Source organism: Bos javanicus, chromosome 22 (assembly GCF_032452875.1).
Source record: "Bos javanicus breed banteng chromosome 22, ARS-OSU_banteng_1.0, whole genome shotgun sequence".
NCBI lineage: Eukaryota > Metazoa > Chordata > Mammalia > Artiodactyla > Bovidae > Bos > Bos javanicus.
In genome coordinates this window covers 25,025,205-25,049,996 of record NC_083889.1, presented here as the reverse complement: position 1 = coordinate 25,049,996, position 24,792 = coordinate 25,025,205, and the positions used below count along the sequence as shown (strand labels likewise).

General features: G+C 37.4%; 1 protein-coding gene across 1 annotated transcript in view; it reads left to right on the top strand.

Moving 5' to 3' along the window:
* Positions 1–24,792, top strand: part of CNTN6 (contactin 6) — a 319,039-nt gene that overhangs the window by 239,253 nt on the left and 54,994 nt on the right. Inside the window, exon 11 of the mRNA XM_061396383.1 lies at positions 66–216. Coding sequence (XP_061252367.1) covers positions 66–216 — 151 coding nt within the window. The remainder of the gene's footprint in view (positions 1–65; positions 217–24,792) is intronic.

The window sequence follows — 24,792 nt, the reverse complement described above, 5'->3', positions numbered from 1 at the left end:
CAGTTCTTCGGTTACAACATATTGATTAGATGAGTAATTGAATAATTCTGTGATTTTGTTTTTAGCCTCAGCTCCTGATTTCTCCAAAAATCCCCTTAAAAAGTATTCAGTTGTTCAAGTTGGTGGGGATATTGTGATCGAATGCAAACCAAATGCTTTCCCCAGGGCCACTATTTCCTGGAAAAGAGGAATTGAGAGCCTGAGACAAAGCAAAAGGTAAACAAATCTCCTTTGTTTCAATATTTTAAATATTTTGTAATATAATATCTACCAGATTTTAGGGTTTACTAGGTTTTCTGAAATTCTCTCTCTTACAGTAAGCTTGCAACTGTGTACTGGAGATCTGAACATTTTCACATGATGGTATAAACAAAAGGAATTTACAAGGCTATGAACTGTTTGTATAATTTGACTGTAATATTTTCAGCGCATGTGCTTGTAATAGATATATTTTAAGAAATCCTTTAAGACCTTTTTCTATATTCAGTTTGAAGCTTTTTTCCTGACCCAGCCTGCTGAGAAATCAGTGAGAAGAGCATTACACAAAGGAGAGAGACATTCATACTCACACACCTGGTGTTGTGGTTTTTAAGTAGTCACACAGGTGTTCACTCCATGACAAAATGAATTCACCACATGAAAAAAAATGTAGAGAGGTTCCCGTAGAGAAAGAAGAGAGGTTTCCTCCTATTATGGATGTGATTGAGAAATCCCAGATTAGCACTGGCAAGTTCTCTGGGAGAGTTTTGACAGCACAAAACAGGTGTTTTTCTCTACTTGTAACACATTTCATTCTATTGTGCTATAGAACCTTGTATATTCAAAGTTGATTTGACTAAAGTTACAACTCAAATTTAAGGACCCACATGTGTTTCTATGTGGTCAGATACACAATACGGTGCTACTATGAATTGCTAATTGCCATGGTGCTGATGGTATGAAAATGGTTTCATGGGAACTTCTTCAGCATCATATGTGCCACAAACTCATATACATACCGGGCAGGTAACGTAAATAACAAGATACGCCAGGTAAAAGAAAAGACAGCTCAATGGTCGTGACAAAAAATGGCAATCTGTCAATCTCAAAAGCCTGTGAAGGAGTGGAGAGTGAGTTCTACGCCTAAAAGGTATAGTCACAAATCTGAATTCAGTCAAATGTTGTTTTATGGGTAGAACTTTTAACATTTCAGAAAAAGCTAGAAATCTAAATTTTGGCATTGAAACTTCTGGGCCAGAAAAAACATCCATGGGTTGGTTAAAGGGACACCGTTTTGTCATTTCTGATCTCAGACTGCATTTTTGGTCAGGAAGAGAGAAAAGTAGGTTCAGTTCAGTTCAGTCGCTCAGTTGTATCCGACTTTTTGCGAACCTATGAATTGCAGCACGCCAGGCCTCCCTGTCCATCACCAACTCCCGGAGTTCACTCAAACTCATGTCCATTGAGTCGGTGATGCCATCCAGCCATCTCATCCTCTGTCGTCCCCTTCTCCTCCTGCCCCAAATCCCTCCCAGCATCAGGGTTTTTTCCAATGAGTCAACTCTTCGCATGAGGTGGCCAAAGTATTGGAGTTTCAGCTTCAGCATCAGTCCTTCCAATGAATACCCAGGACTGATCTCCTTTAGGATGGACTGGTTGGCTCTCCTTGCAGTCCAAGGGACTCTCAAGAGTCTTCTCCAACACCACAGTTCAAAAGATTTAATTCTTCGGCACTCAGCTTTCTTCACAGTCCAACTCTCACATCCATACATGACCACTGGAAAAACCATAGCCTTGACTAGATGGACCTTTGTTGGCAAAGTAATGTTTCTGCTTTGTAATATGCTGTCTAGGTTGGTCATAACTTTCCTTCCAAGGAATAAGCATCTTTTAATTTCATGGCTGCAGTCACCTTCTGCAATGATTTTGGAGACCCCCAAAATAAAGTCTGACACTGTTTCCACTGTTTCCCCATCTATTTCCCATGAAGTGATGGGACCAGATGCCATGATCTTCGTTTTCTGAACGTTGAGCTTTAAGCCAACTTTTTCACTCTCCTCTTTGGTTAAAACAAGCAAATAAGCAGTGTAATAATAATGATTGTGTAGAATGCTCTCACTGTTATATCTCTCACTGAAGCCTTGCACACTCTCTTCTGATAAGAAAGAGAAAGCTCTTTCGAAGGCACTCTTTCTTTTCCTCTTCTGTCTCCCAGGGACTCTGTAGCCCAGAACTGAAGCTTTTCCCAGGATAGGGATCCTGTCAAATTTATTCTTGTATGCCCTGTGCCTTGGCATAGAACCAAAACTCAGTAAATATCTGCAGAATGAATGAATGTTTCCAAAAGGATGAATATGTGAGGCATTACCAGCTTCACAGAATGGCTATTCTGAGAGGAAATGCCTCAACACATAAGAACAGATGCTATCAAAAGAAAGGTGTAAAAGATGAAAGGAAAGCTGGTGCTTGCCCCAATTGGTTTCCTTCCCTTCTAGACTACTTGGGAGACTGCTACAAGCACTCCCAACAGATCTGGATGTGCATCCTCTTTAAATGTTTTCTCTTTGACTCCTCAATCCTAATCAAGATTTAAATGCACTGCTATAGAACAGGAAAACTCAGGAGAATCCCATAGCCTCACACACAGGCTCTGTACTGAGCATTGGGATAAATTGATTAGCTCTGCTTCATTTACTAAAGTGACTGTAAGTTTTCACCTAAAGAGCAAGAATGACTACTGTTTACCCTCCATAACCTTTAAAGGTCTGTAAGTTTTCACCTAAAAAGCAAGATTTGGATGAAGGTAAGAAAATGAGAGAGAGAGAGAAAGCTTTGTAGGGTACAAGGGAAACTGCTTTTTAAAACAGCTTTTCAGATTTATATTTTATTTGTATAGAGGATGAATTTGGGAGCTTTTTGGCTCCAGAACAGTTACTAATAGTTACGTCAGATTCATTCTTGTCTCACTGGGATTAAAAGAATGGTCCATGTGATTTTTATGTACAGACCCATCTTTCATGATTCTATTCACTCGCTGGTTTAGAATTTCATTACATGTTTCAACAAAAGAAAACAAACAAAATTATCTTCTGAATATGCATCCTAAAAAGTTGAAAAAAATCAAGCCCCAGTAGAGTACAATAATTACCGAGGTGTATCTCTGCCAGGTATAGATGACCTTAAGCAGTATTTTGCAAAGGTCACACACAGCCAGCTCTGTGAGACTTTGTGTCTCTGCAGGCTTCCTATCCTGTCCTTGCTTCTATTGTCTTCTGAGAAGACTGGTTTCATGAAGACCAAGACTTCATGTAGCTTATTGAGAAATGCAGCACCTATGGTTCTACTGGTGTTGACTTCATGGCCTTTCTGTAGTCTTATCATGGGAATTTTCAAATAGGCTGCAGGTAGAAACTAGAATGAAGTCAGAAAAAGAAAAACAAACATCATATATTAATGCATACATGTAGAATCTATAAAAAATTGGTACAGATGGTACAGATGAAGCAATTTCCAGGGAAGAAAGGGAGATGCAGACATAGAGAATGGACTGTGGACACTGCAGGGGAAGCAGAGGTGGGATGCATTCAGAGAGTAGCAGTGGCATAGATAACGCTACCGTGTGTAAAACAGGCAAGCAGTGGAAAGCTGCTGCATAGCACAGGGAGCCTAGTTCGGGTGGAATGTGGGGGTGGGAGGGAGGTTCAAGAAGGAGGGGATATATATTTACTTATGGCTGATTCACATTCATACTGCTGTACAGCAGAAATTAACACAACACAGGAAAGCAATTATATTCCAATAGAAAAATATTTTAAAAAAAAAAGAAAGGAAAGAAGGAAGAGAGGAAGGAAAGGAGGAGGAAGGAAAGGGCATTAACTATTTACTACTGTAGAGGTGGTATGATACAATGAAGACATAGCTCAGCCTCTACTCAGTCCTAATTGTACCATAATTTGGAGTAAGTCACATGTCCTTGTTAGGCTTCTATATGTAAAATGGATTAGAAGCATCGCATCTTCCTAAAAGACAACAGAGAGCAAAGTGGTCTCTTCAAGCCCATTCAGGTCTAAGCTTGATTTTTTCTTCTATAGGTTTGATCTGAGCCATTAGAGGGTAACTGAATCTTTTCCCCATGATCTTTTCTCCTTCTCAAATCAGTGATGCCAGGACAAATCCCAGGTCTTAGCAAAGTAACTGCATTCAGCTTATAAATAGCTACCACATTGCAAGAATACTTTGGTGAGGAGAATATTAAAAGAGTATCTAATGCCACACACTATTTCTTATAACATTTGTAATATATGAATAAAAGTTATTTGACTTATAGTCTGTGTATACATTTGAACATTGAGTGTGCTCACACGTGTGTGTATATATTAATATGTGTGTACCACAGGGTTAGCCATAATTTCCAAACCTAATGAAATTAATTACACTAGGAGATAGAGACCTAGTCCATTTTCCAAATTTTATAGGACCAGATCACAAACTCAAATACAGAATAATGAATCTTAGTACACACTTTTTTAATGCCACATCAGCTTGAATATTATATCTAAATAATATACATAATTCCTATCCTTTCATACTTCTGTTAAAGCATGATATAACTGTATACACAGGAAGATTAAAAGGGTCAGATCTAGAAAACAGTTTAAATGACTTCAAGTAGGAACAGTTTTTAGTTCTTGACCTTGGAAATACCTATATGGGGAAATGCATGTTTTCAGTCTCTGTTTTAAAACTTCTATACCATTCTGTCTACTTTGAAATTTCATTGTCACTATACTTACTTCCAATAAAGTGTAGCTATCTATCTAGAGATGATTGAAAGGATTCTAAAGAAATCTATCCAAAGTAACCTTACTCTGTGGCTTACTTTAAAAGAAAATGGTGGCAATATATATTTTTTGAAAATTTCTTCCAGTATTACATGAATTGAAACAGCATACAGCTTACAGCTAATGTAAAACTTAGACCTGATGCCCAATCTGCCTTCTCTGTTTCCAGAACTTTTCCTTTCTACAAATAATGGAGAACATACTCAAACTCTTTATTTTTTGAAGCCTACTGTCACACGATTTTTACTGAATTTTATGTGTTGATAATTCAGATCAAGCAACATTTCTGAATATGGTTTGTATTTCTTATTGGCCTATGTGTCACATTTGAAGTCTTGACTATTTTAAGAGTTCCATCTTTAACAGTGTCTCTATTTATGGCTAGCTGTCAGAGAAGAAAAGTTTTCTTCCAACTAAAAATAGGCAGAACCCTAAGGCTGCCTGATTTCCTGCTAGAAATGTATAGTCATACTCGATCTACTTCATTCTTTCTGGAGCTACCAATCATTTAGAAACAGCACTGAAATTGAAGAGAAGCAATGGTATATTCCTCAGCAAGAAACGAGTGTATTATTAAGAGCCCTTGCTGGGAATCAGAAAATAGGGTTCCAGTTCTATCATTGATAAGGGGCCTGACCTTGGGTAAAATCACTAGCTTACTCTTTTTTTTTTTTTTAATTAAGGTCACTGTTCTTATATTTATTTAAAGTGAAATAATTAAAAAAAAAAACTAACAGAAATACTTGACATGCTACCCACATAGTGACTGCCAGAATAGAGATTATATTTTAGAAATCAATGCAAAACATTAACCTGGAAGGTCGAAATTGCAGATTCTATCATACTCAAAATTTTGTACATGCTTTGCTAATTTGTTCAGGTGACTGAATGATTGTGCCAAACATGGTGATTGCTGTGAGTTGTCAAATTAGCTAAAGTGACCTACTTAGATGGATTCAGAGATTACAGAGGTCCCCAGTATCTAGACTTAAGCATCATTGAGTACTAGGCGCCATTCATTAACTCACCATTATGGACCTAGCACCCAGCACAAACCTGGAATACCACAGATGTCCAATGCTTATTTTCTACTTTGCTAAATGAATGAAAGCAAAAATTCACTTTATTTTGTGCTACCTGAATTAAGAGATTTTTTACAGTTAAACCAAAAATGTATTTAATAATTAATAGGTCCAAAATGTGTTCATTCATTCATTCTGTAAGTATTTAATGAGCAACAATTATACCTCAAATTCTATGCTAGGTGCTGTGGATAAGTTTTAAGTAGCCGACTACATGATGCATAATATCCCTCCTTTAGAAAGTGTTTTCCTTTTCAATTATTTGGAGTCAGAAGATCTGATTTCTGTTCTGAACTCTACTTCTCACTTAGCTGATAATTCTAGTATGTCCTTTAATTTAACTGATCCTCAGTTAATTCATTAAAAAAAATTGGAGAAAATAATAGTTGTCTCACTCTTGGAGCTGTGTGACCCAAATGACACAGAATGAGTGAAAAGGATGGATGATCTGTCTACACTCTGTTACCATTAGCTGCATGTATTGCTGTTATTCCAACCTTTATGCAAATCCAAGTTACACATTCTTACCTCCACCAGCCAAGGGAAAAACCAAAGACTTCACCACAGGAAGTCAAGATGAATACAGATGAAGCTTATCTCTGCAAGGCATTCTGAGGCAACTGAGGGAATCAATTCCACATCTGCTAAGTTTGATTAATCACTTCTTTTTTGCCTTGTGGATCCACTTAGCAAGTGAACTGACAGAAATCAAAGGCCTAGATTTATCTCCTTATCCCCAGTGACTGCTGGCTACCTGTGCAGGGATCACCTCTTGAATTTAATAGAAGACGTAGGAAATGTGAACTTTCTGGACCAACAGCTCAAAGTTGTCCTCTGACAGGCAGCATACAAAAAGATGCCTAAATCACCTGAGATTTTGTCAGAGTGGATATATACTCTCTGAACAACAAAAACAAAGAGATGGACCGATTTTTTCCCCTATTATCACAAGAATAATAATTGAATTAATAAGTAACACACCATCCTGCTTCTTCATTTTCCTAAAAACATCTACCATATTTCTCTCATTTCATAAGATGAAGTAAAATCCAGCTATATGTTAAATTGCCATTAATAATGCAAATAATTATTTTAAGCCTGTCCATAAGCCAGTCAATATACATGCTTTTCATATTTTTCAAAAAAACAAAGCAGGTTTTTTTTCATATTCAGATACATTTCTAAGGTGTATCTGAATATACCTTCAGCCACAGAGTATACAGTTATGTTTGTACTAGTTTTACCCTGATAATCTCAAAAAGCTGAATACAAAGGACACTTTGAAATTCACAGGGAATCAAACTCATTCAGACTTAGAGATTCTGCCCCTACCCCCAAACAACTGGTTTCAGGATGTGGTCACAGTCCATAGACTTAAAACAAGAGGACCATTGGACCTTTTGGAAACAATTCCATGACCTCTTTCCACTCAGATACATATGTGTGTGTGTGTGTGTGTGTATACACACACATGCGCACACACGCACATACTTCAAAAAGATCTTATGAGATCATGGATTTTGTGATTTCTCCTACAGTAATGACACCATTAAAACCTTCATGGCTCTGAGCATTTCACAAAATGCCTGTGTCCTGTGACAAGTTATGAGCCCATAAGTGGGTATGGAATCTAGTAGTGATGCTTATTCAATAGTTTTGCTGCAATCTGGTAGGCCCACGCCATTTCCATCTGCATGACACTTCAACTCCTAAGACCTCTTTCCTAGACACAATAGAGATTTTTAGGAGTCTGAGGAGAGCTGAAAGAGGTCAAGGAAGGAGTAGAGAGGGGAAGCAGATATGAGAGAAAGGAGATGAGGAGGAAGAAGGATGAGATGACATTCTCTGTGTCAAGAGAGAATTGATCATTATTGAGCAAGTCACTTGATCTTCTCTTCATGGATAAAAAGGTGCCCTTGGGAAAACCTATTTGAAAGTCCTTAGCATAGTGACATAGAAAAGGAACAGAATTAAAAGTGAGTCTGTTTTCATTCTTTTTCTTGCTAAGCCACCAGGAAGGACAAAGTAGTTCCCGAGTTACAAACACTGACAGAACCTGTTGCCAACACTTTGTCATCACTCCACTTTCTCCTTGGAGCCTTGTCACAAGCATCTTACCTTGTAAATCAGCCTGTGAGAGTCTGCCTGCCTGATTGTAAGGAAGCCACTTATATGATGCTCCCTCCCTTTTTGACCCTTTTCTATATATCTTCTCCAGTGACACATTGTTAAAAATTTGTCTGCCTATGCAGGAGATGCAAGAGACATGGGTTTGATCCCTGGGTGAGAAATATTCCTTGGAAAAAGGAATGGCTACCTACTCCAGTATTCATGTCTGGAAAATTCCATGGACAGAGAAGCCTGGCAGGCTACAGTCCATGGGATGATAAAGAGTTGGAAATGACTGAGTGACTGAGCACATAGTATGCATGTATCTTTCAGTAACTGCTTTCTAAATCACCATTATTCTTCCTTTCTTTTAAACTTTTATTCCCAATAGTTTATTCTTAAAATATCCCCTCTATGCACACTTTTTAAAATACAACTTCAGCCAAAATGCAGCAACTGGTAAGTAGGCTTTCCTATCCCTTACTCCTTGCAGAGCTTCCGAATAGAACAAGCAAACAAATCTAATTTTATTTTGTATCATCAACTACTTAATGTAATACTGCTTAGTACATCAGGTAACATGAGTATCAAATAGGCAAATGAACCATATGTTCACATGTTTAAGGAAGAATGACAGTCTGCATAATGCCAGGCTTATTACAATCTCCCTTCTGTGTGCTTCTTTGTAATAAAATTTTAAATTGTTCATATTCAACTCCTGAGAGCCTTGTTAAGGTGAGCCTTTCCGAGGGAATACATGCTGAAGATGTCAAAAGCCATCTGATACTCTTGCCTATGTCACGCAAAGATGTAACAAGCTAAAATCCTATGTGTGCCCATGTCAGTCTTGCCCTATATTTTCCCTCTTGCCATCCAGTCCTCTTTCCTTCATCCCCACTGGCCTCCACTGGCCTGGAGCACTGACCCTTTAGCACAATGCTTATAGAACCACCTGCCTGCCATGGTCTGAAAAAGCTCCAGTTCATTAAAGATGTAAAGTCTGCCTTTAAACCCAACCTGTCCAGCTGGGTATGCACTGTTTTATTTTACACTACTGTCTTGCTTAGACTACCATTGCTTTAGTTCCCTATTTAAAATGTTTTAACTATGGGTAATAACATTATGCGGATTTAAGCCAAGAGTAAATATGGCAAAGAAGTTCCAGAAATAAATAGCATCCTATAAATTCTTGTACGAGAAGCTATCACTGAATATGCATATAAGCTTTGTTGTAGAGTTGCTATGAATTCATAGGCTAGATCAGTAGCTTTCACTATCATGCATAAGATTATCGTGCCTAAGATTTCAAGATCATGCATGATTATGCACCAAGAACGTTGTGGAAAAATGCAGAATCCCAGGGTTGCATTCAAGATTTTGAGTCCATAGGCATGAAGCAGGGTTGAGCAATCTGCATTTTTGCAAATTCACTCTGTTCCCAAGTAAAGCTGAGACTGTTCAATAGCAGCACGAGAAAATCTGCTTTGCTGCAAACAAATCATTTAAAAAATAAAAATTTTGTTTCATTTTTCTTTACTCTAAGAACTCTGCTTTCTGTACCAACATGCTCAGCTCCTCATCTTATCTCAATGCTCAGCTCATTCATTTGAAAATATGAATACAATTAGGCTTCAAATGATGTCAACTTACTTATGTGCTAGCTTCTAATTTCTGAGTGACATTTATAACTTCCAAAGTTTTCATAAATATTCAGCAGCAATAATTTTAAAGACAGAATAGGTCAGTTATTAGTGCAATGTATACAAATCACCTTTTGTTCTTGGTTTGACTTTGGAAGAAAGAAGTGCTGACTTGATAGGCTTAAAGTATAATGCTCCTTAGGTTAAGAAAATGGTTGCTTGACAGGTTTGTTAAGCTGTTTGTTACAACTACACCTTCTTAGAGATACCAGTGGGCCCAAGGAAAGTAAACAAATAGAAATAGAAACAGAATTTTTGTCTTGGTAGAAATTATGATCCAGTTGAAGAAAGAAAAAACAAACTAATTAAATGGCAGTTAGTCGCATTAATATTTTCAAAATGAAGAATGAGGCTGTCAGAGCATTTTTTAAAATCAGTTTCCCTATTTCCTTTATTTTTAAAAAAATTTCCACTATAGAATTTAAAAAAATTTCCAAATGAAATTTATACACAAGCTCATTTAATAAAACAGATAAAATTGAACAAATCCGGCTAATGTCCTGGAGAGAGAATCAGAGCCTCCTCAACACCCTTCCCACTTTCCAGCCACAAGCAACCCAAGGAGTGCCCTAAGAATCTCCTGGATCTCTTGAGAGCAGAGTTGGAGAATTCCTGATTTAGACTGACAAATCTGATTCTCAAGTGTGACTTGTCAAGCTACTCATTTATTTATAAGCACAGTTGCAAACCAATTTGACAGGCCATGTAGAAGTTTCTAGGTTTATAAATTTGAATGAGTTCAGAGTCTCATGAAGGAAGCAGGCAGGTCAACAGCTCCAGTGCAGTGGGGCGTGTGTCACTACAGACAGGATGGGGTGGAGACTCACGAATGCAGCTCACAGGAGTAGAGAAAGGCCGCAGCAGGTTAGAGGTAACTGACCCGGCACTTGAAGGGTAGATGGAAAATTTCCCAGATGAGGAATGTGGGAGGAGCAGATTTTCTGTGTGGCTGTCGTAACCCATAGTTAGCTTCATACTTGATGCCATTTTGAAGATATAGATACAGACTTTCCTTTCTCAATACAGGATGTATTTCATCCATGATTTCTCTAAGTAGAGAATCAAATTATTTTATGAGTTATCCAACAGTCGGTTCTTTGAGGATTCCAGGGATTCTTCAGTATACTTAATAACATACAGTTTCATTCCTTCTCAGATTAAATTAACCAATTCAGTCAGCAATTTACCCTTGCCATAGTTGAACCTGAGCCTTATCATACCTAATTATAATAATAATATCCAGTAATATCCTACCTACAATTGACAGACGATGTGTTGAGATGTTAGATACAATACCACTTAATTTTCACATGATGCCTATGGGGGGGTATCATTTATTCATATTTTTTAGATGGTTAAAACTAAGGTTTAGAGAAGTTAGGCATCATGTCCACAGTCACAGAGACAGTAAATGACAGAAAAGCATTCCAGGAAGCTCTGATTGCAAAGCCATGTGTAATCTTAAACACCACGCTGTAGGTTTTTAATTAGCTTTCTGATGTAACATAGTGTCCATCTGTGGCTCTAAAGGCAGACTGTCATACTGTACACGTTATTTGTTCCTCATTTTTTTCAAGTTAGACAAAAGCTCTTCTGAAAACTGTGACATGTACAAATTCCATCATTATATCTATAAAAGGTATTAGAATAAATCCATTTGTTGTCAACATACTGAAAGATGGAGTCTTAATTCACATCAATATAATAAAATAAATCAGTTTACTTAATGGCTTAGCATCCTACATCTACAATGTTCAAATGACTATTTTTTTTTCTTTTCGAAAAAAATATTAATTTATTTATTTAGGGCTGAGCTAGGTCTTCATTGCTGTGTGTGTGTTTTCTCTAGCTGCAGCAAGCAGGAGCTACTTTCTACTCATGGTGCGTGGGCTTCTCATCTCAGTAGCTTCTCTTGTTGCAGAACACGGGTACTAGGGAACACAGGCTTCAGTAGTTACGGTGTGCAGGCTTTAGGACGTAGGCTCAGTAGTTGTGATGGATGGGCTTAGTTATCCTGTGGACTGTGGGATCTTCCCAGTCCAGGGATCAAACCCATGTTCCCTGCATTGGCAGGTGGATTCCTAACCACTGAACCACCAGGAAGCCCTTGGATTTTCAATGTAACATGAACTATAATTTTTGTTGACATATAGTCAGGGATATGAAAATTCAACACACAAGGATAAACTTCCTAAGCTCCATAAAGGACTTGATCTAGGCATGAAATTATGTTACAATTAAGAAGGAATTAAAGTCAGCAGACAAGGAAGCACATCCAGTTGACCCTCCCCCTGCTCAGTCAGTTTGTAAACTTAGTTTTGTAAAGTTTCTGAGGAATACAATAATTCAGTAGCCAAAGTGGATCTAAAATTGGAAATCCCATTAGCATCCACCACTTTCAAAACTACCCATGTTTAAGATAGTGAGGGAAGACTTTCCCAGATACACATATTCTGTAATCCCTGAATTATAAAGCTGGAGTGAAAAAGGTAATAATCATGAATGTTTCAGCCCAATTCCCTTACTTTTTATATCTGAGGGAAACCAAGGACCTCAGGAATAAACTTATTAGTTTAAGTTCATCTGGCTGTGTTTGAATCTCATCTATCTATCTCAAAGTAGGCTGCAGATATAACTTTACATTTGCAAAATTTTAAAGCCCGAGGAAAATCACACAATAGGCTCATCATAAATGTAATGAAAGTGTAGCCAAAATGTCCTCACAATGTTCAAACTTCTCCATTCTGTTATGCACAGCTCTTTCTCCCATTGTCCTTTCAATCCGTTCTCCTCTAGTTATTTGGGGAGCATCCATTTTAAAACATTTCTTTTAAGTCCTATTTTCACAACTTTTTTGTTGTTTGCCAACTTTATAATTTCCTGTCTTTTCTTTTGATTTGCTTGGGCTGTAAGGCATGTTAGCATATGAATCTGTATTAATTCCCTTCTGTGTTTTCTCAGGCATCCTAAAATACTGCAGCAAATGGAGACACTTTTCTTTATCTTTCCCTCCTTCTACTGAACAGCTAAATATTCCTCTTAGGCCTCTTTCATTGGATTAATTTAGCTAAGCTTTCCATCTGATGCTATTTTGCTAATTTTAAATCACATTTCCTTCACATTTTATGGGAATCAGCCTAGCAGCACACTCTTTGGCATGCCATTGAAATAAAGACACATCATGACTGCAAATAATTACATTATTTAGCAAAGACTCTTATCTGCCATCTCCTAATTTATATCACAATTCAGTCACCCTAAATCTGTATTTGTGTTGTCTGTGAGCCACTGCAAAGTTGTTGCTTACATTATTTCTGTATATTAAACACAGAGTCACATTTTGTTGAATTCTAAGGTCTGAATACATGATGCCTGATTTCTGCTTTGGAGTTTAGAACAATTGAACCAAACATTTAACTTTGAAACATTTGGCTCTTCACACCAGTAATTATGCATTAGGCATAAAATACAACTACAGAACTCAGGAATTTTTAAAAAAACTTAGACACTGGTGGCAGTGATGTTTTTATTTCTATGCAAATTAAAATGTGTTTGCTTTCATTTTTAATCTCCCTAGGTAACACCTCGGAACAATCTTTTGGCTAGTTAAATGCTTTCAGTTAACTCTATAATGACACTTAAATCATCTTTGATTAATCAGTTCATGAGAAACATATCTTTAGCTATTTAATCTGTTTAAAATATATATTCTTCTTGTCCACTAAGAGTGGTTAAAAAATTAAATGGCATGCATGACCTGTTTTTCCCCTAGGCACCTGAGAAAAATGTATTTTCTGAAAAAAATATATTTAATTTATTTATGCTACCAATTCTGATGCCATGCCATGTAGGTTTTTATTTTTACTTGTTTACTTGTCCTGCTCTACTCACATTCCATTACATATAAATTTAAACACACTGTGTATGATGTTAATCAATACAAGAGATCAAAGAAACACTAATACTTGTCTGGAGATAGGGAAGAGACTAATAAAATGCAAAGAATATTATCACAGTATTTTCTGTAAATAAACTAAAGAATTAGAAACCCCTCAATAGGGTCTATATTAACATACTAATTAATTTTTGTATGAAGTATTTTATTAAAACTTCAATTTCATGATTGGAACTATATTAAATAATGATTAAAGTGTGGTCTCTCATATATATATATGCATCCCTGGTAGCTCAGAGGGTAAAGTGTCTGCCTGCAATGCGGGAGACTTGGGTCAATCCCTGGGTGGGGAAGATCCCCTGGAGAAGGAAATGGCAACCCACTTCAGTACTCTTGCCTGGAAAATCCCTTGGACAAAGGAGCCTGGTAGGCTCCTCCTGGTAGTCCATGGGGAACCAAAAAGTAGGACATGACTGAGCGACTTCACTTTCACTTTTCTTTCTATGAATTATAGGACTTCTTGAAAAATACAAAAAAAGAATAACAGCTACCATTTGGTGGTAGTCATTATCTTCTAGGCCTAACTCAGCATTTTAAAAAATGCACTTAAAAATTTTAATTCACAAAACAAACTGATGTTATAACTACTGCTATTCCCATTTACATATAAATTTTCATAGAAAACAAGTGCTTCCAAAGTAACAAAGCCAACAGGAAAGAGTCAGAACACAAAGGAAAACCAAGCTGATTTTAGAGGTCATGGTCTTAAAATCTCTGTGCCACTTGAAGCAAAAAACTTAGCTTTAACTAACACAACATTATAAAGCAATTACACTTCAATTTAAAAAAAAGCTTACTTTTACAATCTATTTAGAGAGTGAAAGCTTGTCTAGAAAGAAAATTATGAGAAAGGAGCAGAAGCAGTAAAATAAAGATATTATTTTCAACAAATGGTGCTGAAGCAATTGGACAACCACATGCAAAAAAATTTAGACACAGACCTTATACTCTTCACAAAGGAAAAAAAAAACTCAGAATAAATCACAGACTTAAATGTAGAAAACAAAACTGTGAAATTCTTAGAAGATATCATAGGGGAAAATCTAGATGACCTTGGGAAAGGCCATGACTTTTTAGATACAATATCAAAGGCAGATCGGTGAAGAAAAGACATAATAACTTGGACTTCATTAAAATAAAAAAAGGGAAAAAGCTTCTGTTCTGTAAAAGACAATGCCAACATAATAGGAAGTTCAGCCACAGTCTGGGAAAAAATATTTTCAGAATATATATCTAATAAAAGATTTGTATCTAAAATTTGCAAAGAACTCTTTAAACTCAAGGATAGGAAAGCAACTCTATTATAAAATGGGCAAAAGACCTTAACATACTCCTCAGCATACAAGATACACAGATGGTAGATACACATTTGAAAAGATGTTCCATAGCATATGTCATCAGGAAAATATAAATTAAAACAAGATACCACTAAACACCTATTAGAATGACCAAAATCTGGGACACTAACACCAATGCTGTCAAGGATATGGAGGAATGGGAACTGTCGTTCACTTTGATGGGAATGCAACATAGTACAGCCACTTTGAAAGAGTGTTGGGCGGTTTCTTATAAAATTAAAATTACTCTTATTATACAACTCAGATATTGTACTCCTTAACGTTTACTCAAAGGATTTGAAAATATGTCCACACAAAATCCTGCACACTATATAATTTATAGCATCTTTATTCATAATTGCCCAAATTGGAAGCAACCAAGATATTCTTAAGTAAGCAAATGGCTAATAAACTGTTGTATATCCAGGCAATAGAATATTCAGTTCAGTTCAGTCACTAAGTCGTGTCCGACTCTTTGCAACCCCATGAATCGCAGCACACCAGGCCTCCCTGTCCATCACCAGCTCCTGGAGTTCACTGAGACTCAGGTCCATTGAGTCAGTGATGCCATCCAGCCATCTCATCCTCTGTGGTCCTCTTCTCCTCCTGCACCCAATCCATCCCAACATCAGAGTCTTTTCCAATGAGTCAACTCTTCGCATGAGGTGGCCAAAGGACTGGAGTTTCAGCTTTAGCATCATTCCTTCCAAAGAAATCCCAGGGCTGATCTCCTTCAGAATGGACTGGTTGGATCTCCTTGCAGTCCAAGGGACTCTCAAGAGTCTTCTCCAACACCACAGTTCAAAAGCATCAATTCTTTGTGCTCAGCTTTCTTCACAGTCCAACTCTCACATCCATACATGACCACTGGAAAAACCATAGCCTTGACTAGATGGCCAAGTAATGTCTCTGCTTTTGAATATGCTATCTAGGTTGGTCATAACTTTCTTTCCAAGGAGTAAGCGTCTTTTAATTTCATGGCTGCAGTCACCATCTGCAGTGATTTTGGAGCCCCCAAAAATAAAGTCTGACACTGTTTCCACTGTTTCCCCATCTATTTCCCATGAAGTGATGGGACCGGATGCCATGATCTTTGTTTTCTGAATGTTGAGCTTTAAGCCAACTTTTTCACTCTCTACTTTCACTTTCATCAAGAGGCTTTTGAGTTTCTCTTCACTTTCTGCCATGAGGGTGGTGTCATCTGCATATCTGAGGTTATTGATATTTCTCCTGGCAATCTTGATTCCAGCTTGTGCTTCTTCCAGCCCAGCATTTCTCATGATGTACTCTGCATATAAGTTAAATAAGCAGGGTGACAGTATACAGCCTTGATGTACTCCTTTTCCTATTTGGAACCAGTCTATTGTTCCATGTCCAGTTCTAACTGTTGCTTCCTGACCTGCATATACATTTCTCAAGAGGCAGGTCAGGTGGTGTGGTATTCCCATCTTTTGAAGAATTTTCCACAGTTTATTGTGATCCACACAGTCAAAGGCTTTGGAATAGTCAATAAAGCAGAAATAGATGTTTTTTCTGGGACTCTCTTGCTCTTTTGATGTTCCAGCGGATATTGGCAATTTGCTCTCTGGTTCCTCTGCCTTTTCTAAAATCAGCTTGAACATTTGGAAGTTCATGGTTCACGTATTGCTGAAGCCTGGTTTGGAGAATTTTGAGCATTACTTTACTATTCAGTGTTAAAAAGAAACACGCTAACAAGTCATGGAAATACATGGAAGGATCTTAAATACATATTACCTAGGGAGATAGCCAATCTGAAAATTTATATACTGTGTGATAATAACTATTTGACATTCTGGAAAAGGCAAAACTTTGGAGACAGTACAAAAATCCATGGTTGCCAAGGAGGGATGAACAAATAGGTGGAGGAAGGAAAAAATAGGTAGAATACAAAGAATTTTTAGTTCAGTGGAAATATTCTGTATGATATTATAATAATGTGAGTGCGTGGGTGCTCAGTCATGTCCAATTCTTCTGCGACCCCATAGACTATAGCCCTCTAGGCTCCTCTGTTCATGGAATTATCCTGGCAAGAAAACTGGAGTGTGTTGCTATTTCCTTCTCCAGGGGATCTTCCTGACCCAGGATTAAACCTGCGTCTACCCATATCTCCTACATTTCAGACAGATTCTTTAATGCTGAGCCATCAGGAAAGCTCATTATAATAATGGATACATGTTATTATATATGCTTCTAAACAAACAGAATGTACAACACCAAGGGTGAACTCTAAGGTAAACTATGGTCTTTGGGTGACTATATCAGTTGTAACAAATGTACCCCTCAGGTGGAGAATGCTGATAATGAGGGAGACTAGGCATTTGTGGGTAGCATGAAGGATGTAGATTCCTACGTAGGAAGTCTATCTTTCTCTCAATTTTAAATAAAGGAAAATTCAAAATATAAGGTAACATAATGATTCAGATAATGATTCAGTAGAAATCAAGATGCAAAGACCTGCATCCTGGCAATGGCTAAGTAAGTTATTTATTTTTTAGTTTTTAAATAAGATGTCTTAGTTTCTGTCTGACCAAAGACCAAACTGAACCTGTGCCCCTTAAGTGGAAGTGCAGAATTCTAACCACTGGACTACCATGGAATTCCTCATATCATTTTATTTATTTGGGACAAAATTGCTAATCTTTAATATTTGGTGAGACAGAGTACTGTGAAATATAGTGAATAAGAGGAGGGGTATGATAGAGAAACTTACATATTTTACTTCAGATTCCCTAGGATACAAAAGTAAGAGTGAAGCAAGTAAATTTAGGCAGCAGTGCAGACCAGTGGCTCACTTTAACCCACATAAATACACAACAGGCAGGCTGGCATCAGCTGGCTCACATAGACTGTCTCCATGCAGAAATTACTTGGGGATAAACAGTTTTTGAAAGGAAAGAAAATGGGATTTATGTGCTGGCTGCCCCTTTGCCAGTAAGGTTGCATTATCTGGACTTTTGGCAGCCAATGGCACTAAGAGACCCTGGGGAGATGCATAAGCTGTGTCTGAAACAGTGAAAATGAAAGTAGGCTTGGGAAGATAAATCGGATTCAGACAAGGGGTTGTGGTTGTTGTTCAGGCCCTCAGCCATGTTTGATTCTTTGAGACCCCATGTACTTTAATGCAACAGGTTCCTCTGTCCATGGGGGTTTTTCAGGCAAGAATACTGGAGTGGGTTGCCATTTCCTTCTCCAGGGGACCTTCCCAGATCAGGGATTGAATCCATATTTCCTGCATGGCAGGCAGATTCTTTTCACTGAGCCACCAGGAAAGGAAGCAATGGAGTACAAATCTTCTACTAGATGCCTGGGGAAGAGACCTCTAGGCTTTCATCTGGCAAGTCTCTAAAGGATGTACTCTAAGAAAGATTTTTGGGAACTCTGTGATCTCACTGCTGAGGGCCCAGGTTCAGTCTCTGGCTGGGTAACTAAGATCCCACAAGCCATGTGGGGTGACCAAAAATAAGTAAAGCAATTAATTAAAAAAAAAAAAAACAGAAATATCTGCAAATTGAGAACATTTGTTTTCTCTTTTGAACTTAACTCTTTACTGAAAAGAATATTTGTGCTCTTACCTAAAAGGCAGAAAAAATAAAAGATACAATAACATATTTAAGGATTCCTTCCACAAATTTTGCTGAATTTTCTGGTATGTATTTTCCCTTGTTTAGAATTAATTAACAATAATAAGTGTATTGTGCTTCACAGAATATGATCTATGCCATTTAAGAGAGACTAGATTTTATTTTCTGTGCCTATTTGATCATCTCTGTTTGGACATAGCACTGCATTTTTATTCTGTCTCTATCCTTTTATCTCTTTTTTCAGGTTACCTGTTGGGTTTTTTACTACTCTGATGATTTTATAAGGATCATAAAATACATTTTAATAATCCATTGATTTATCTTGGACAGAGGTGTGACATATTTTCTGTGTATAAATACCATTAGAGATGTTCAAAGTTACTGACATAAAAAAGATGAAAAAGAAAACCTTTATTTTGATTTAAATGAGGAAGCATTGGTATTTACTTGTTTGTATATTACTTTTTGTAGCTTGTTAAAATAAGTAATTTTTAAAAGATAACTTTTTAAATGACAGTAAGATTAGCATAGATATTGCACCTTACCTATGCTAATCAGGTGCTAAAATTATTAAAACTAATATCAATATTTGATCTTAAATGGATTCCAGTGGGACATTTTACCTAAAACCTAAATTGTGCAGAGTCAAAATTTATACATACTTTTCTACTTCTTATCTCATTTTAATCCAATCTATTTTACATTTTCTAGATATCAGTAAAATTAGACAGTCAATTAAAATTTCATGGTCTACAGTATTATCTTTAGACAGAACTGGAAGCAATACTCCAGTTAATAATCTAACTATAAAAATAGCAGTATTGCTCTAGTTTCAGCAATATGAAATTATAATTGCCCAATGTCCTAATTTCTCTGAGTTTAAGAAATTTAGCAATTACTAGTCTTCTGTGTCCTAAAATTTTGTGATAGGCTATGGTTAATACTAAACAAAAAAAGCAGAGACTTCCTCATTTTCTATGCATAGGGTATCTACCATATGCATAGAAAATATAGATCTGTTTTTTCTATATGTAGGTAAATCAAAGATTGGGCATGCTTTAAATTTGATGTAGTGATAAACTGGATGTGAATGCTAATATCTATTGTATTTATGAAGTTTATAATGAACAAGTTTCGAACTGTGGTGTTGGAGAAGACTCTTGAGAGTCCCTTGGACTAGAGATCCAACCAGTCCATTCTAGAGGAGATCAGTCCTGGGTATTCTTTGGAAAGACCGAAGCTAAAGCTGAAACTCCAGTACTTTGGCCATCTCATGCGAAGAGCTGACTTATTGGAAAAGACTCTGATGCTGGGAGGGATTGGGGGCAGGAGGAGAAGGGGACGACAGAAGATGAGATGGCTGGATGGCATCACTGACTCAGTGGACGTGAGTCTGAGTGAACTCTGGGAGTTGCTGATGGACAGGGAGGCTTGGCGTGCTGCAATTCATGGGGTCGCAAAGAGTTGGACACGACTGAGCGACTGAATTGAACTGATCTCATACAGCTCGGGAAAGCAAGAGGAAAAACATTCAACACTAGTCTTTAGACTAATTCCTTAGAATAACAAAACATTTGACATGTGTTCCAGATAAAAGACTCCTACGCGTTCACGTGACATCATAGTCTATGTTCCTGATGTTTTATTCACAATAGCTCAAAAGTAGACAGCAAAGGATATAAAAGTAGAAGGCAACAAGTTAAGGCATCTATTACTTTTGTTTTCCCTTTGTGCTACTAACATCCCATGATGTGGGAAGATTGAAATGTTGGGCGTTCTATCACACTATGTAGTCTGCCTTCAATTTATCAGTTAACCTTAAAGTGTTTGCAAATGTTGGTGGCTCAGTTTTTCTACATTTTCTATTTTTCTATGCCAATATAAAATCCCCCAATGTCATTTGACTGTCAGATACAGCTTATAGTTCTGAATTTCTACCTTTTTATTAATGCTCTAATGCAATTAGAAGAAGAATGTGAGGTATTACACATTATAACTATTAATTATTCTATTGTTGAATGATCATAATACATCTATACATGTAAATGTCTTCAAATTCTAATTATTACAGAACATTTTAAATGTAAATGCCTTAATTTGTGATTTAATCATCTAAATAGACTACTAAGCTTTGGTAATTTGGGGGAAATTTCTCAATTTGATTGCGTGAACAGGTGAACTATTCTAATTAAGTGGATATTTGAGAATAGACACTGGAGAGGAACAGTGTTATCACTGAACTGTGAAATGATCACAGAGAAAGAGTTAAGGAGGAAACATACATACACCATCAGTTAAGTATTAGAACTTAGTGATGCCAAAAGCAAGATAATTCAGGGAACTGATAATTATCTCTTAAAGTCACAAACCATCCCACTGAGTCAGTCAGAGGAAAGGGTTTTTTTTAAGATGTCAGGCAGGAGTAAGAACCAAAATGAGATTCAAAAACACTGGTCTGAGTCATGTAGGAAAGCAAAGACCAAAACTGGTATCAGCGAAAAATAAAATTAATAGGTAGCACTTAATTAATCCAGTTCTTACAAGAAGTCTATGTCCGTACCCAAAATAAAAACGAGAACACTGCAGATCAGAAAAAAAAATGATTCCACAAGTACAGACATGAAGTGGTATGAATTCAGTGTAGAGTCTTAGTGAAATGCTGGGGACAATCTGTCATTAGGCTCCTTTTAAACAGTCTATCATATACCTCTCAGGTCTCTTTGTTGAATTGTGACAAAACACTTTGTCCTTTCCCTGCTGTTCCTGTTCATGGAATTGCAAAAGTGCTTACATTGTTTAGAAGAATGAAAAATTAGTTCATTATAGACCTACTGATGGCTAACTAGGAGTAGGGCATATTGCTAAGCATGCTAAACAGTTTACCTGATTTTCATCTCAAGATTCAGTGACACAGATAATATTAATATTCCCATGTTACAGATGAGAAAGCTGACAACTTGCATAGTTGAATAACTTGGACTCAGTAATACAAATATTAAATATGATGGCTCAGATTCAGTCACTTCCACTGTATAATCATAAGGGATTTGATTTAGGTCATACCTGAATGGTCTAGTGGTTTTCCCTACTTTCTTCAATTTAAGTCTGAATTTGGCAATAAGGTGTTCATGATCTGAGCCACAATCAACCCCCCGTCTTGTTTTTGCTGACTGTATAGAGCTTCTTCATCTTTGGCTGCAAAGAATATAATCAATCTGATTTCTATGTTGACCATTTGGAAGTCCATGTGTAGAGTTTTCTCTTGTATTTTTGGAAGAGGGTGTTTGCTATAACCAGTGCATTCTCTTGGCAAAACTCTATTAGCCTTTGCCCTGCTTCATTCTGTACTCCAAGGCCAAATTTGCCTATTACTCCAGGTGTTTCTTGACTTCCTACTTTTGCATTCCAGTCCCCTATAATGAAAAGGACATCTTTTGGGCATGTTAGTTCTAGAAGGTCTTGTAGGTCTTCATAGAACTGTTCAAAATCAGCTTCTTCAGCATTACTGGTCGGGGCATAGATTTGGATTACCATGATATTAAATCGTTTGCCTTGGAAACGAATAGAGATAGTTCTGTCGTCTTTGAGATTGTATCCAAGTACTGCATTTCAGAGTCTTTTGTTGACTATCATAGCTACTCCATTTAGTCTAAGGACTCTTGCCCACAGTAGCAGATATAATGGTCATCTGAGTTAAATTCAGTGGAAGTGAGAAATAGATTTAAGGGACTAGATCTGATAGACAGAGTGCCTGATGAACTTTGGACAGAGGTTTATGACATTATACAGGAGACAGGGATCAAGACCATTCCCAAGAAAAAGGAATGCAAAAAATTAAAAAGGCTGTCTGAGGACATCTTACAAATAGCTGAGAAAAGAAGAGAAGTGAAAGCAAAGGAGAAAAGGAAAGATATACCCATTTGAATGCAGAGTTCCAAAGGATAGCAGGGAGAGATAAGAAAGCCTTCCTCAGTGATCAATGCAAAGAAATAGAGGAAACCAATAGAATGGGAAAGACTAGAGATCTCTTCAAGAAAATTAGAGATACCAAAGGAACATTTCATGCAAAGATGGGCTCAATAAAGGACAGAAATTGTATGGACCTAAAAGAAGCAGAAGATATTAAGAAAAGTAGCAAGAATACACAGAAGAACTGTACAAAAAAGAGCTTCATGACCCAGATACTCACAGTGTGATCAGTCACCTAGAGCCAGACATCCTGCAATGTGAAGTCAGTGGGCCTTAGAAAGCATCACTACGAACAAAGCTAGTGGAGGTGATAGAATTCCAGTGGAGCTATTTCAAATCCTGAAAGATGATGCTGTGAAAGTGCTGCACTCAATGTGCCAGCAAGTTTGGAAAACAGCAGTGGCCACAGGACTGGAAAAGGTCAGTTTTTATCCCAGTCCCAAAGAAAGGCAATGCCAAAGAGTGCTCAAACAACCGCACAATTGCACTCATCTCACATGCTAGTAAAGTAATGCTCAAAATTCTCCAAGCCAGGCTTCAACAGTACATGAATCATGAACTTCCAGATGTTCAAGCTGGTTTTAGAAAAGGCAGAGGAACCAGGGATCAAATTTCCAACATCTGCTGGATCATCGAAAAAGCAAGAGTTCCAGAAAAACATCTATTTCTCTTTTATTGACTATGCCAAAGCCTTTAATTGCGTAGATCACAATAAACTGTGGAAAATTCTTCAAGAGATGGGAATACCACACCACCTGACCTGCCTTCTGAGAAATCTGTATGCAGGTCAAGAAGCAACAGTTAGAACTGGACATGGAACAACAGACTAGTTCCAAATAGGGAAAGCAGTACATCAAGGCTGCAATTGACACCCTGCTTATTTAAATTATATGCAGAGTACATCATGAGAAACACTGGGCTGCATGAAGCACAAGCTGGAATCAAGTTTTCCAGGAGAAATATCAATAACCACAGATATGCAGATGACACCAGCCTTATGGCAGAAAGTGAAGAAGAACTAAAGAGCCCCTTGATGAAAGTGAAAGAGGAGAGTGAAAAAGTTGGCTTAAGGCTCAACATTCAGAAAACTAAGATCATGGCATCTGGTCTTATCACTTGGTGATAAATAGATGGGGAAACAGTGGAAACAGTGATAGATTTTTTTGGGGGGCGGGGGCTTCAAAATCACTTCAGATGGTTACTGCAGCCATGAAATTAAAAGCTTACACTTTGGAAGAAAAGCTATGACCAACCTAGACAGCATATTAAAAAGCAGAGACTACTTTGCCAACAAAGGTTTGTCTAGTCAAAGCTGTGTTTTTTGCAGTAGTCATGTATGGATGTGAGAGTTGGACTATAAAGAAAGCTGAGCGTCAAAGACTCAATCCTTTCGAACTGTGGTGTTGGAGAAGACTCTTGAGAGTTTCTTGAACTGCAAGAAGATTGAGCCAGTCCATCCTAAAGGAAATCAGTCCTGAATAGTCATTGGAAGGACTGATGTTGAAGCTGAAACTCCAATATTTTGGCCACCTGATGGGAAGAGCTGACTCATTTGAAAAGATTCTTAAGCTGGAATGATTGAAGGTGGGAGGAGAAGGGGAAGACAGAGGATGAGATGGTTGGATGGCATCACCGACTCAAGGACATGAGTTTGGGTAAACTCTGGGAGTTGGTGATGGACAGGGAGGCCTGGCATGCTGCAGTATGGGGTTGCAAAGAGTGGGATATGACTGAGTGACTGAACTGAACTGAGAATCAGTCATAAGCAGTTGACCCCCACTCCACGTTTGCTAAATAATACTACTACTTATAACACCATTATTGCATAGGACAGTGTGAGAGAAGAAAACTAATCCTTAGTATTAGTATTGCCATCATCATTGCCTTAGGTTTTTGGTTAAAACTCCCCCATGGTAAAGGATATCAAACTTGCTTTTACCATTTCAGAAAAGCTTAAAGTCCTGAGAAAATGTGCATATATGCACACACATTAAATATTCCATTACATTTGGGGAGTCAAATTGAAAACCTCCAATATTAAAGAGAATGTTATGTAAATACTATATATATCTTCATGGACTGTGGTCCACCAGACTACTCTCCACTTGGAATTTTCCATACAAGAATACTGGATAGGGTGCCATTTCCGTCTCCTGGGGATCTTTCCAACCCAGACCCAGAGATCAAACCTGTGTTCTTGCATCTCCTGCATTGGCAG